At 39.5% G+C, this 15,348-nt stretch overlaps 2 protein-coding genes and 1 non-coding gene across 3 annotated transcripts; 2 read left to right on the top strand and 1 right to left on the bottom strand.

Moving 5' to 3' along the window:
* Positions 1–577: 577 nt before the first annotated feature.
* Positions 578–1,385, bottom strand: LOC108997905. The gene is made up of 2 exons (XM_018974289.1): positions 901–1,385; positions 578–656 (listed from the first exon to the last, which is right to left on the bottom strand). The coding sequence occupies exons 1-2, from the start codon at positions 1,383–1,385 to the stop codon at positions 578–580; spliced, it is 564 nt and encodes a 187-aa protein (XP_018829834.1).
* A 6,195-nt stretch (positions 1,386–7,580) lies between these two features.
* On the top strand, positions 7,581–7,688 carry LOC118348354. Its single transcript, XR_004801448.1, has one exon. It is a non-coding gene; the product is annotated as a small nucleolar RNA R71 (small nucleolar RNA).
* Positions 7,689–11,195: 3,507 nt separating this feature from the next.
* Positions 11,196–12,056, top strand: LOC108997904. The gene has a single exon (XM_018974288.1). The coding sequence runs from the start codon at positions 11,196–11,198 to the stop codon at positions 12,054–12,056; it is 861 nt and encodes a 286-aa protein (XP_018829833.1).
* Positions 12,057–15,348: the final 3,292 nt, after the last annotated feature.

The following is a 15,348-nucleotide window of genomic DNA, read 5'->3' as shown; positions in this document are numbered from 1 at the left end:
CACGGGGGTTAAACATAGTCTATGTTATGATATGATGCTCTGATATGGTAAGATGAAAATGTTTAGTTATGCTATGCCAATGTAATTTTGATTATAAATATTTTTGAACTTTCGCTCTAATATTTTTATAACATGTTCTGATTCCGCATTCTGAAAATAAAAAGTGTTTTGTTCTGCATTTTGAACTCTGTAAATGCTCATGTTTGTATACTAGTATATGTTCTCTGCTTACTAAGTTGTTGAAAACTCACCCCTTATCTCCAAACATTTTTCATATAATCTTAATAGTTCTTCTGGAGAGCAAGGGTAGGCAGTGCTAGAGAGGTTTGATGTTCGTAGAGGAATAAGTGCTCGAGAGTACAAATACGTATTTGAGAGTCATAGTTAGTAAATTGATTATTATCGGTTATTTTCGTATGTTAGGTTATGAATATTTCTCGAATCTTTGGTGAGTTTTTAATTTATTCTATTATGGATTTTCCTTAGTGTCCCTATGAAGGAACATGGATATTTGTGTTGGATATTTATGGAGATTTTGGATTATATATAATTGTGCTATTAGAGAGGATATTCAGTATTAGAAGCTAACTCTCCGGACCTCCGAGATCGGGACGTTACACATGTACTTCTTGGATATCTCTCTGATCTCTTCATTCCTGCAAGATGAAAGCAAAAAAATAAGATTAAGCAAAAATAAAAAAAAATAAAAACTTGAGTCACCTCTGAAAAGCACTTTATACATTATCCTCTCATCATTTATCACTGGCGAGATCATTGGAACACTTTTTCGAGTTAAAGTCTCCGTCCACATAGGATTTTAATCTCTGTCCATTTACTTTAAATGTCCTTTTTTTTCTCATGATGGACTTCAGCTGCCTCGTAGGGAAAGACACAGGTCACCATAAATGGTCCCGACCATCGAGAGCCAGCTTTCCAGGGAAGAGTTGAAGTCTTGAGTTAAATAATAAAACTTTCTGCCCGACTTTGAATTCCCTTATCAAAATATGCTTATCATGCCATCTTTTAGTTTTATCTTTGGAGATCCAAGCATTCTCATAAGCATCATTGCGGAACTCATCCATCTTGTTGATTTGCAATTTTCTCTTCTCACCAGCCACTTGTAAATCAAAGTTTGGTGTTCTCGTCGCCCAATAGGCTCTGTGTTCTAGCTCCATGGGTAGATGACAGACTTTTCCATAAATGAGCCGATAAGGGGACATCCTGATTGGTGTTTTGAATGCTGTCCTATAGACCCATAGTGCATCATCTAACCTTCTTGCCCAATTTGTCTGAGAGACACTCATGGTCTTCTTCAATATGTGCTTCATCTCTTGATTAGACATCTCTACATGGCTGCTCGTTTGATAATGGTATGGTGTCGCCATGTGTGGGTAACTCCATACTTAGTCAGTAGTGCTTCAAATTGGCGATTGCAAAAATACTTTCTGCCATCACTCATTATGGCCCTCGAAGGGCTGAATTGGGAAAAGATGTTCTTCCATTGAAAATTCACTATGACCCAGGCATCATTGGTCAGCAAGGCGACCGCTTCCACCCATTTGGAGACAAAATCTACAGCCACCAAAATAAATTTATTAGAGCATAAGGATGGAAAAGAACCCATGAAATCGATACCCAAAACATCAAATCATTCAATCACTAAAATATTCTTTAAGGGCATCTCATATTTCCTAGAAATGTTGCCAACCGTTTGACAATGATCACATAAATTAACAAAATTAAAATATTTTTTAAAAATAGTCGACCAATAAAAGCTACATTGTAAAACTTTCACTGTTGTTTTTGCTCCATCAAACTGGCAGTGTCTGAGTATGCTCTCATTCTCCTCCTCTAGCACACATCTTCTGATTATCTGATCTCTGCAATGCCGGTATAGAAAAGGTTCCTGCAAAAAATAATATGTCAAGTTGGAGAAAAACTTATTCTTTTGTTGATATGTCATCTCAGTCGGTAGAATTCCGAATACCAAATAATTTACTATGTTGGCATACCAGAGAACGACTTGTATAGCCATTAATTGCTCATCTGGGAATGTCTCATTAATTGGGAATTTCTCCTCAACAGCCGCCTCTTTACACTCAAGACGAGATAAGTGGTCGGCCACTACATTCTCAATACTTTCTTATATTTTATTTTCAAATCGAACTCTTTTAAGAGCAAAATCCATCTTAATAGTCTCAGTTTGGCATCCCTCTTCGACAACAAGTATTTAAGAGCGGAGTGATCGGTGTAGACGATCACCTTTGAACCTATAAAATAAGAATGAAATCGGTCAATGGAAAACACAATCGCTAACAATTATTTTTCAGTAATAGCATAATTAAGTTAAGCTTCTATTAAGGTCCAACTTGCATAACAAATAACATGAAGAATTTTATCTTTGCTCTGCCCCAAAATAGATTCTATAGCATAATTGCTAGCATTACACATTAATTCAAAAGGTAAATTCCAATTCGGTGATACAATGATAGGTGCTAAAATTAATTTCTTTTTCAATGTTTCAAAAGCATGCAAGTATTTATCAGAAAACTCATATGGAGTATCTTTAATCAACAGATTGCAAAGAGGTTTAGTGATTTGGAAAAAATCATTGATAAACCGATGATAGAACCTGGCATGACCCAAGAAACTTCTCACGCCCTTCACATTGGTCGGTGGTGGGAGCTTGTCAATAACTTTAATCTTTGCTCGGTCGACCTCAATTCCCTTGAAGGAAATGCGGTGGCCAAGCACTATTCCCTCCTCAACCATGAAGTGGCATTTTTTCCAATTTAAAGCAAGATTTGTCTCATTGCATCTCTACAAAATCAAAGATAAATTAGATAAACAATTATCAAAAGAGTGAACAAAAATTGAGAAGTCATCCATGAAGACTTCTAAAGAATTTTCCACCATGTCCGAGAATATGGACAACATACATCTTTGGAAAGTGGCTGGAACATTGCAAAGACCAAAAGACATGCACTTATATGTAAAAGTGCTGTAAGGACAGGTGAAAGTGGTCTTCTCTTGATTCTCGGGTGCAATGGCTATTTGATTGTAACTGGAATATCCATCTAGAAAATAGTAGTAGGCGTGGCCGTCAAGTCTTTCTAACATTCGATCAATAAAAGGCACGGGAAAATGGTCTTTTCGAGTTTCATCATTAAGCCTTCGATAGTCTATGCATACTCGCCATCCCGTGACCGTCCTCGTCGGTATGAGTTCATTGTTGTCATTCTTGATCACGGTTATCCCTCCTTTCTTTGAGACGACTTGCACTGGACTTACCCATGCACTATCTGAGATTGGATAAATGATTTCAGCATCTAACAACTCCAGTACTTCTTTATGCACCACTTCTTTCATAGATGGACTTAGTCTCCTCTAGGGTTGGACGATTGGCTTAAAATTATCCTCCATTAAAATTTTGTGCATTCAAATTGAAGAACTAATTCCTTTGATATCTGAGATGGTCTAACCCAATGCCATCTTGTGTTCCCGTAAGACCCTCAACAATTTCTCCTCCTCTACATCACTCAAGGAACTATTAATAATAATTGGAAAAGTAGAGTCTTGGCCTAAGAAAGCGTACCTTAAATTTGGTAGAAGCGGTTTGAGTTCAAGCTTTGGTGGTTCCTTACTTGGAGATGTTGGCCGAAATGAGTTTAGCTCCTTCTCTTTCAGTTTTATTGAAGGAGGAAAGGATGGTGTAGCTTCCAAATATCTCTCACACTCTCTAACCTCTTCATTTTCAGATTCAATAGACGTAGAGTGAGTAAGACATACCTCAAGTGGTAGCTTTGGAAATTCAGCTCCATAAGTCTTGTCAGCCATGACCACATCTCAATAGCTTATTTGAAAACAAGAATGTACCTCGAAAGGGAATTTCATAAATTTAAATATGTCAAAAGTGACCTGATCCTCGCCGACCCTTAAAATGAGTTTCCCTTACTGGACATCAATTAAAGTTCTCCCCGTCGCAAGGAAAGGTCGGCTTAGTATCAAAGGGATCTCCTCATCCTCCTCCATATCAAGCACAATAAAGTCGGCTAGAAAGATGAACTTATCAACTTTCACCAGTACGCCTTCAATGAGTCATCTTAGATATTTAATAAATTTGTCCGCCAACTGTAGAGAGATGATGGTCGGCTTTGCTTCTCCAAGACCTAGTTTCCTAAAAACAAAGAGAGACATTAGATTAATACTTGCCCCTAAGTCGCATAAAACTTTATCAAAATAGGAATTTTCTACAGTGCAAGCGATCGTGAAACTCCCCAGATCTTTCAACTTAGGCGGCATCTTCTTTGTAAAATTGCACTGTTATCTTCAATAAGCATTACAGCCTCATGCTCCTCCAACTTCTGCTTGGTTGATAATATATCCTTCAAAAATTTTGCATATTTAGGCATTTCCCTAAACCTTCAATGAGAGGAATACTAATATGCAGTTGTTTAAATATACTTAGAAATTTAGAGAAATGATTATCAATCTTATTTTTTCTTAATCTTTGCGGAAAAGGAATTGGTGGATCATAAATTGAAGGAGAATAAGTTTTAGCTTGCTACTTGGCCTCATCACACTCTGCTTCTTTCACCTCGGACTTGGCGTTGTTGGCAGCTTTTGCATCTTGCCCTGTACTTACTGTTTGCGGCTAGTAATATGACCACCCATGTAACGTCCGTCCTTGTGGTGGGATATTTTATAAAATAATTTCAGAAAGGACGACGAGAATTACCGGTCGTCTTAAAACTTTTTGCTTCCATACCTAGGGTGCAAAACTCTACGTTATAAAATAAAATGTGCTTTGAGAATAAAAGAGGTTTTACATTTGTTCTATCACTTCACACATACTCCTTGCCATAAGTCAAACACGGTGACACATATCACCTCAAACTATAGGCCACGTCTTAACTACCTCGGGACACTGTTCCACAGTTTTCAACACTACTCAACACGCTCTATGCCCATCAACCACACAACCATCCTTATCTTTGTGACACACCATACGATATGTCAGTGCACCTTCATGGAGTACACCCCACGTGTACTCCCTTCACACACGCTACACCACATCACCACAACAGCATACATACCATATGGTGCATCACTCCACTACATGGAGTACACTCCACGTGTACTCCCTTCACACACACTACGCCACACAAGGTACACTTCGCTTGTACTCTTCTCAATCCACACTTCACAGCACAGTCCACAACACTACATAGCACAATTCCCAACTATGCCCAACACTTCACATACACAGCACATCACATCACCACACTACACAGCAAACTCCATAAATACTAATAGCACAGTCTACAATCTAACCAACTAACAAATAACATAAATAACCCGTGCGTGAGAGAAGGAGCCCATGCACAACATACAATCGGCAGGATAACCCGTACATTGAACGCTAACCGTCACGGTTGATGACATCGAAAGGGTCGTACGTGGCAGCTAAGGTCGTGCATAGTGGTGGTTAGCCACATACAGTGGTTGTTTTGGCCATGTATAGTGGCTGTCCACCACATAAAGTGGCGGTTTGGGCTTAGGGCTAGGCTAGGGAAGGCCAAGGGAGGCTGAGGGTGGTCTCATGGTGGCTGGGGTGGCAGAGCACGGCAGAGCCGTGGGCTTCCAAGGGGAACCCGCATGTCTCAAAGCATGTAAATGGGGGGCAAAGCTTGGCTGGTCGTGGCTGGCCATGGAGGGCTTAGGGGGTTACTGGTGGAGTTCGGGTGGCGCCACAATGGCAGGAGGCGGCGGATCTTGTCATGAGGTGGAGGGAGAGTCCATGAGAGAGTGGGCGTGTGTGAGGGGTGGTTGGGGTAGGCCGATGGTGGTCAGGGGAGGCTCGAGGCGGTGGTTGGACGTAGTGGGTGGTGACGTACGGCGGTGGAAAAGGGAGAAATCCGTGCATGAGGGAGGGAGCCCGTGCTTGTGAGGGAGGGGCTATAGGTTTCGGGCAAGGGGAGGAGGAATGGGGAGTCCAGCGGTGCTCGTGGTGGTGCTTAGCGGCCGTGGGTGGCTGCGTACGGCGATGCAAGAAGGAGATAATGGGTAAAACCCATTTTGGTGGAGCTACCGTAGGAGGAGAGAGAGGGCTGCGTGGGGGTTCAAAGATGCTTACCGGCGTGAGAGGAGGTTGTTGGTGGTGGCGGTGAGGCACGGCGGCACATGACGGCATCGAGCTGGGCTGAGGAAGAATCGGGCTAGTGGGAGGGGTTTTGCAACGTATGCATGAGAGAGAGGGAGGAGAGAGAGAGCGAAGGGAAAAGTAAGGGAGAAAGAGAGGGGGCATGGGTATTTAATCCAGGCCCTTCATCTTAGGATCCTCAAAACAATCTAACAATGGGGAATTAAACACTGATTTAAAATGCGTAAACATTAACTTAATGAAATAAACTTTAGTTTATGAAATAACATTCCTTCATCATTAATAAAATAATGAAGTCTTATTTAATATCTTTAAAAGAATAAAACCATTTAATTAATTTAGAGTTTTCAACATAATTTAAATCTCATAATATTTTAAATAGTTGAAATCATTTTAATAAATGATATTAAAATGAATTCTGACAATTATAATAATTTTGGAGCTCTTAAAAAATATTATAATTGTCTTATTTAAAATCAAGTTTAGTTCAATAATACTGTAAATACCCCATATAAATATTTTCAGTGCATTTAAAACATTGGGCATACTTTAGAAATCACATAATATCTTTAGAAACATGGCATTGAGGTTCGATACGTATAACGAGGCTCGCAATCGCTAGAGAGAAAGGGTAGACTGTTACATAATTTCCGTCCGCGGAACTTGCTTACGTCAGAAGGAAGGAGCGAGGTGTTACAACCCACTTCTCAGTATTATGGCTTTGACATGTTCATTCAAATTGGTCACTGTGTTGCTCGGCAAAGTCCATGTTGTTCTCTCAGTAAGCATGTTTGAGAGCTGACCGACTTGTGCCTCAAGATTGCAGATTGAAGCTGAGTTGTTTTGGATTATCATATTAGTCTTTTGCATGTACGACATAAATATATCCTCAAATGTCAGTTTATTCTCTTACTGTGGAAACTGTTGAGGTGGTCTAGTCAGCCCTTGATTATTGCTCCTTGAAAATTTGGGGTGATTTCTCCATCCGAGATTGAACATGTTTGAATAAGGATTGTTTTGACGTTGGAAATTGGACATGTAATGGGCTTGTTCATAACTTTGTTGGGCAAAAGGATTCCCCATTTGGCAAGCTACACTTGAATGATTTTTTGGGCAATGATAACAAACAATATTAGTTTGAATAGCATTAACGTTCATCTTACCTAGTTGTTTGGATAGATTTGCCAACGAGGCCACAATTGCGGATATAGATTCAAGCTCAACGACGCTGGCCGCCTTCCTTGGCATTGCTCTCTCTGCGGCCCACTGATAATTGTTAGATGCCAACTTTTCTAGAAGCTCATATGCGGCTTCATGGGTTGTACTCATTAATGCTCCTCCCACAACCACATCAATCATGGATCAATTTGTGGGTCCCAAACCATTGTAAAATGTCTGTACTTGAAGCCAGGCTGGGAGGTCATGATGCGGACACTTGCACAATAAAGTCCTTGTATCTCTCACATGCCTCATATAATGATTCACCCTCAAATTGGGTGAAGGTAGTAATATCATTTCATAACTTCGTTGTCTTGCCCGGAGAGAAATATTTTGCTAAGAACTTTTTTTTGCCAACTCCTCCCAAGTGGTGATGATGCCGGACAGCAAAGAGTTCAACCAAACTTTTATTTTTTCCATAAGTGAGAAAGTAAAAAGTCTCAATCGAATCGCATCATCTGTCACTCCATTATATTTAAAAGTATCACAAATTTCTAAGAAATCTGCAATATGGACATTAGGATCCTCTTGTGATAGCCCCCCAAACTGGACGGTTTGCTGGATCATTTGAATGATGACCAGTTTGATCTCAAAGTTATTGGCTTGTATAGCTGGCCGCCTTATACTATATGTCGCCCCATTGACAAAGGGCATAATAGTATAATCTTTTAACACCTTGTGCTCCTGGTCGGCCATATTAAATATAGATGTGGTGGCCTCTTTCTCATTCTCTTTATTAATCCAACGTAAAGTTCTTTCAATTTCAGGATCGAAAAATGTATGCTCTAATGGTTTAGATTGGGGCATGCACTTATGATACCTGGAAAAAAAGCCGAACTTAGATCTAAATTAAACCAATTTTTAAAAATAAAATAAAATCCATAGTAAAAATCTAGCTATTATCAATATCAATAACAAATAATTAATCATCGACAATGGTGCCAAAAACTTGTTGTGCTAAAAATATCTGCAAGGGCACAAAATCGTAACAAATAATAAAGTGTTTTAAAGAAAACGGATGTCGAACCCATAGAGATTAGTTATGCCATTCAGATTTGTGACATACCAGTTTTGGTTTTAGGGTATATTAGTAATTTTTCCTAGTAAACTTTTATTTTAGAATTTATATTTTTATGAGTATAGTTTTATCAGAATTTATATTTAATTTATCTCTATATTTTCTATTATAGTTGCTATTTATGATTTGTTAGAGTTTTGTTTTAATAAGGATTTCTAAAGTGTTTCAGATTACGATCACTACGATTTTGTTTTGAAATTTAAAGTTTAAATTTTTTATTCTAGTCTCCGAACCTCATCACATTGTTAGCCTCTGTTTGAAAACTTCAAACCACCTAACCCGTATACTTCTCACTGATTTTCGCTAGCATCCTAGTGGAAAATCCTACTCTGTTGCCGAGTATCTCCTATACTTGCACGTCTCCACTCTCTTGCACGTGCACGTCTATGCTCTTCTTGGGTTTCTCTAATTCTCTATCATCTATCTTTATAAAACGTGCTTACCCGTACATGAGAAGACAAACCTGTGAGCTGCGAAAAACCCTGTTGCCGAACCAGTGCCGTCGCCCTTCTCCTCAGTAGTCACCTCAAGAGGCGCCAAACCCCTCTCCGACGACTCAGAAGCCGTCGACCTGCAGCCCCCGTCGAGCCACTCTTTTTTCGGTAAGGCCTCGACCGCCACCAGCTCTCTTTCTCTCTCTTTTGTTTCGGTTTAGTAGTTCCTCTCTCTAAACTCTCTCTCTCTTTCTCTCACTCGGTGCCGCACCACCATAGGAACCCCCAGTCGCGCCGCCGACCACTCCCAGCCACCAGAACCGCCGTCGAGTTAGCCCCTCTCCCTCGATGAGCTCCTCCATCGCAGACTCTTTCTCTCTCAACTCTGTTTTCATTTTTATTTTAGGCTTGTTCTCGGGTTCTTGAGGAACCCGTGGGTTTCTTTTTGATGGGCCTTGGGCCTTAGGCCCGTATGAGGTTAGGATGGGCTTATTTTCCTGTTTGGGCTCATGTAGTACAGTATTATATTTATGGGCCAGAGTTTTTTAACCTTTTTACAGATTATAATGATGTTTAATTGAACTTATATTTTAAGTTAGACTTGATCTCATTTTATTTCAATAATTGTTTTAGTGATTTATATTGAGTTTAATATTACTAGTTGAGTTTATTAAATAAATATATTTAGTAAAGGTTCTTTTTAATAAATGTTTAAAGAATTGGAAATATGTTTTAAAGTATAATTTTAAGTCTAATATTTGAGTTAATATTTCCTTTGTCAATTTAGTAAGATTTTAATAAAATTTCTATGTTAAGAATTTAATGGAATTTATTAAGTTTCTTATAAGATTTAATAATTACGTTAAGAAATGAAACTTAGTTTAAGAATTTAATTTTTTGTGAATTATTTAAAAATAGCTCGAGTATTTCTACTAAATTATAAATTAGTATTTTAAGTAATTTAAATACTATGAATTATTGATTTTAGTGTTAAACAAATATTGGTTTGACTATGTTTTAGAATTCCGAATTTAGTTAAGTAAGATATTAGCATTTATTTATTTCCAAACAATTTAGTGATAGTTATTTATTGAATATAGGTCTCAAGTTACGAAGTATTATTCAAGAAGAAACGCATCGAGGTAAGTAAATTTGATCATAAATTAGGATCATCACAGTTAGCTTATATGTATGTATTATTCAAGCCAGTTCTTCGATAGCCATTATTTATGAACCGCTCATGTCATGTGCAAGCATGTCATCCAACATAGCATACGATCATGCCATTCTGCATCATGTTTAAATTCAGAAATTATGATTTATCTATGTAATATGTCATGCATCTCATGTGTATAAGACACGTAAGCCATCTTAATTCAAGTGTAAGATAAGTTCAGATCAGTTAATAAGATGGTCATTCAGTTGCATAGTACCAATGTAGTTCAGTTTCAGGGTGGTGTGCAAGCCACGAACTCAGTCATGGTCCACCATAGTATGCTAGAATACTATCAGCAGTTCCCCTTGCTGCAACGGGATGTGGGGCTGGTGCACAACCTTGCACACAGGGTTAAGTGTGTTGGCCAGTCAGATAAGTCAGATAAATCAGTCAGTTAGTTCAGATAAACCAGTCATACACAGCATAAGCATCAGCATGAATAGTCATGAATTTTAAGCTCAGTATGAAAGTTCTTATGAAAATCTTATGTTTATTACGTTTTCGTTATGATAGATTTCTTACTGAGTCATCGACTCATTTTAGTTTATTTTCATGTTTTTAACCACCCAGGTGAAGATGATGATTACGAGCAGGCAGACCAAGAGTAGCAGGAGCATTTTAGTTTTGTTCAGACTTTCTAAAGTAAAATGTGTCTTTTATGACGAATTTATTCAGTTTATTCCTTTAATGTTTTTGAGAAGACATTTTTATTAGACCTTTTATTTCATAATAAATTACTTCAGTTTATTTTTCAATTATGAAATTAGAGAATCGCTTGCTGGGTTTATTTTCATGAAAAATACGTGACACACCTAGCCTACAGGAAGGGGGTGTTACAATTTGGTATCAGAGCCGGTCGATTTTGTAGACTTTCAAAAGAAAAAAAAAAACTTTTTGTAAAATTTTTTTTAGTTAAAGTTACCTAGGATGCTCCTAGCCTGCTCGCGAGTAATCAAGGTTTGTTTAGGGTTGAATACTTTATAGTTTTTACTAGCTAGAACAATCAGTGTAGTTTGTTTCGTTGTCATTGTTTTTACGTTCTTATTAAATACTAGATAATTGTTATTATGACATTTGACGTAGATCATGGCCTCCAGCACTGGAAATCACCCAACCCAAGAGGGATCTTCTGGTTCTAACCAGAATGATAACTCGGACCATCTGGTCGCTGCTGCTACCCAATTCTTTCAATCAATGGTTAGCAGCCAATTTATGGCACCTAGAGCTCCACAAGCCGGTTGTACCTTGGAGCAATTTTCTCGTCAGCATCCTCCTACGTTCGATGGCAGATTGAATTCCATGGATGCGGAAAGCTGGATTGAAAGTATGGAGCAGATTTTTGAAGTGCTCTACTGCATGGATGATCAAAAGGTCAAATATGCCGCTTACCACTTGACTGATATGGCAAACAAGTGGTGGAAGTCAACTCGGGCTTTGGTTCAGCTGGAACTAGGGGAAGCAATCCCCATTACTTGGGAACATTTCAAGAAAATCTTTTTGGACCACTTCTTTCCGCGAACTCTTCAGGAGTCGAGAGCTCGCCAGTTTATGGATCTTACTCAAGGATCTATGACGGTAGCACAGTATGCTAAGACGTTCATGGAGCTTTCTCGTTTTGCTATTTACTTAATTCCGGATGAGGAAAAGAAGGCTGAAAAATTTGAGCGTGGACTGGATCGTAGGATTCGAGAACGTGTCCGTACTCTCAGGATTCGGAGTTTCACAGAGCTAGTCACCCGAGCTACCATTGCTGAAGAAGACCTCCAAGAGAACATCGAGTACAACAACCAAAGGAAGCGCCAGCAACAGCAACAACCCCAAGCAGTGTCACATAAGGACAAGAGGCCTCACATCATGAATCGTCAAGGTCAACCACCAGCAGGGCAAACTTACCCCACGTGTGCAACATGTGGGAAACGACATTTGGGAAGGTGCATGTTTGGCTAGAACATGTGTTTCAAGTGCGGGAAGCCAAACCATCTAGCTCGGGACTGCCTAGTTAAGAAACCTGGGGAACCGGGTAGGAGCGGAGGACAGAAGACGCATGCTACAACGAGAGTTTATGCCCTTACCCCTATTGATGCTGAAGCATCAAATGATGTAGTCACAGGTACCTTTCGTTTTCCTAAATTTAGATATCTTTATAGAATGATGAATAAATTGTATGATCCTGATAGCTTTAAGTTGTTATGTCATTCATATAGGCACATTATCGTTGTTTTCACGTCATGCCTCCATTTTATTCGACTATGGTGCTACTCATTCTTTTATTTCTAATCATTATGCACATTTGGCTGAGAAGATACCTGAACCGCTAGAACCTAGTATGTCTGTTGCTACGCCCTCGGGGGATCATATTATTTGTGATTCTGTGCTAATTGGATGTCCGATAGAGATTCAAGGGAGAATTCTACCTGCGGACTTAATCGTATTTGATATGTCCAGATTTGACGTGATTCTGGGAATGGACTGGTTATCCCAGAACCATGCCTGTGTGGATTGTTTTAAGAAGAGAGTAGTCTTTAAATCCATTGTTGGGGAGGAGTTTAGTTTTCAGTCAGTACGAGAAACTTCCCCTCCTCGTGTAATCTCAGCTTTGCAGGCCACCCGACTTTTGAGACAAGGGTGCATGGGATTCCTGGCGAGTTTGATTTTACCACCAGAAGATGGACTCAAGATTGAAGACATAAAAGTAGTTAGAGATTTTAAAGATGTGTTTCCTGAAGATCTTCCAGGAGTACCTCAGGATAGAGAAGTTGAGTTCGTGATTGATCTCACTCCGGGAACGGCGCCTATATCTAAGGCACCCTACCGCATGGCTCCAGTTGAGTTAAGAGAACTCAAGGATCAATTACAAGAGTTACTAGAGAAAGGTTTCATACGCCCCAGTGTTTCTCCATGGGGTGCACCTGTACTTTTCGTGAAGAAGAAGGATGGGTCTATGCGTTTATGTATTGACTACAGGGAGTTAAATAAAGTAACTATCAAGAACAGATACCCTCTACCTCGGATAGACGACTTATTTGATCAACTTCAGGGAGCCCAAGTCTTTTCTAAGATAGACTTGCGATCCGGATACCACCAGTTGAAAGTTAAAGAGACAGATGTGCAGAAGACGGCTTTTCGAACACGCTATGGACACTATGAATTTCTTGTTATGCCGTTTGGTCTAACTAATGCCCCCGCAGCTTTCATGGATCTTATGAATAGGGTATTCAAGAATTATTTGGACCAGTTTGTGATAGTTTTTATCGACGATATTCTCATTTATTCTCGGAGTAGTGCAGAGCATGAAGAACATTTGAGGATTGCCCTTCAAACACTAAGAGAAAAGAAATTGTATGCAAAATTTAAGAAATGCGAGTTTTGGTTGCACGAGATTTCCTTTTTGGGGCTCGTGGTATCAGCAAAAGGAATTTCAGTAGACCCAGCAAAGGTTGAGGCAGTGGTAAAGTGGGTCAAGCCTAGTAATGTTAGTGAGGTTCGAAGTTTCTTAGGCCTCGCTGGTTACTATAGAAGATTTATAGAGGGCTTTTCAAGTATTGCAGCTCCGATGACAAAGTTGACAAGAAAGGATGAGAAGTTCATATGGACAGATGAGTGTGAAGACAGTTTCCAAGAATTGAAGAAAAGATTAGTGACAGCACCAGTTCTTGCAGTTCCATCGGGAGATGGAGGATTTGTTATATACAGTGATGCTTCACTAAAGGGTTTAGGTTGTGTTTTAATGCAGAATGGGAAGGTTATTTCATACGCTTCCCGACAACTGAAGAGTTATGAGCAGAATTACCCGACCCATGATCTGGAACTTGCAGCAGTGGTTTTTGCCTTGAAGATATGGAGACATTATCTTTATGGTGAAAAGTGCGAGATTTATACCGATCATAAGAGTCTGAAATATTTCTTCACACAGAAAGAGCTGAATATGAGATAACGAAGATGGTTGGAACTTCTGAAGGACTATGACTGCAATATTAACTACCATCTTGGTAAAGCAAACGTCGTGGCAGATGCACTTAGTCGAAAGTCATCCTCTAACACTTTAGCTACGATGTTTACACCTTAGAATCATTTACTACTAGACATGGAGCGAGCTGGCATTGAGGTAATCCAGGACACTCAAGCTAAGATGAATAGTTTGACCCTAGGTTCAACATTGATAGATCAAATTAAGGTCGCTCAAGCTAGTGATACAGAATTGATGAAGATTAAAGAGGAAATAGCTGAAGGTAAGAGACCTGATTTTCTAGTGTCAGGTGATGGCACTTTGAGATTTAGAGGAAGATTATGTGTAACCAAGGATAGAGTAATCAAAGATTTGATCTTGAAAGAAGCTCATCATTCACTCTACACAGTTCATCCGGGGAGCACCAAGATGTATCGGGATCTAAAACAACACTTTTGGTGGTGTGGGATGAAGCGAGAGATAGTGGCATATGTAGCTCAGTGTCTGACATGTCAACAAGTCAAGGCAGAGCATCAGAGACCCTCAGGTACACTGCAGCCACTCCCTATACCAGTGTGGACTTGGGATGAGATTGGAATGGACTTTGTTTCAGGGTTTCCGAAAGCATTAGGAGGTCAAGATGCAGCATGGGTGATTGTTGATCGACTATCAAAATCAGCCCATTTTATTCCCATTCAGATGACGTACTCTGTGGATAGATTGGCAGAATTGTACGTTAGAGAGATTGTCAGATTACATGGGATACCATCTAAGATTATCTCTGACAGAGATACCCGTTTCACTTCAGCTTTCTGGAGGAAGGTACAGAAGGAGTTGGGAACTCATTTGACCTACAGCACGGCATTTCATCCTCAGACAGATGGTCAATCAGAGAGGACGATTCAGATCCTAGAAGATATGCTTAGAGCATGCGTGATGGAATTTAAGGGTAGTTGGATTAAGTATCTACCTCTTATTGAGTTCGCTTATAATAACAGTTATCAGGAAAGTATTCAGGCAGCACCGTATGAAGTTCCCTATGGGCGTAAGTGTAGGTCACCACTCTACTGGGATGAAGTAGGAGAGATGAGGATTTTGGGACAAGTGATTATTCAAGACATGTGTGAGAAAATATCAATTATTAGAAAGAAGCTCGCCACAGCTCAAGAGCGACAGAAGAAGTATGCCAACCAGAGACGACGTGAGTTAGAGTTTGGTATAGAAGATAAAGTATTCTTGAAGGTTTCACCGATGAAAGAGGTAATGCGTTTTGGTAAAAAGGGGAAGCTAAGC

The sequence above is a fragment of the Juglans regia genome, chromosome 4, assembly GCF_001411555.2.
Source record: "Juglans regia cultivar Chandler chromosome 4, Walnut 2.0, whole genome shotgun sequence".
NCBI classification, from domain to species: Eukaryota; Viridiplantae; Streptophyta; class Magnoliopsida; order Fagales; family Juglandaceae; genus Juglans; species Juglans regia.
This window is presented reverse-complemented; position numbering and strand designations above follow the sequence as displayed.

What these genes read in the sequence shown, in the direction of transcription:
- LOC108997905 (XM_018974289.1), bottom strand. Translation starts at nt 1,385, where the DNA reads ATGGCGACACCATACCATTATCAAACGAGCAGCCATGTAGAGATGTCT. An exon ending in GATGGTCGGGACCATTTATG is followed by an intron (nt 657 to 900) that starts GTGACCTGTGTC and finishes TTCATCTTGCAG; the next exon opens with GAATGAAGAGATCAGAGAGA.
- LOC108997904 (XM_018974288.1), top strand. Translation starts at nt 11,196, where the DNA reads ATGGCCTCCAGCACTGGAAATCACCCAACCCAAGAGGGATCTTCTGGT.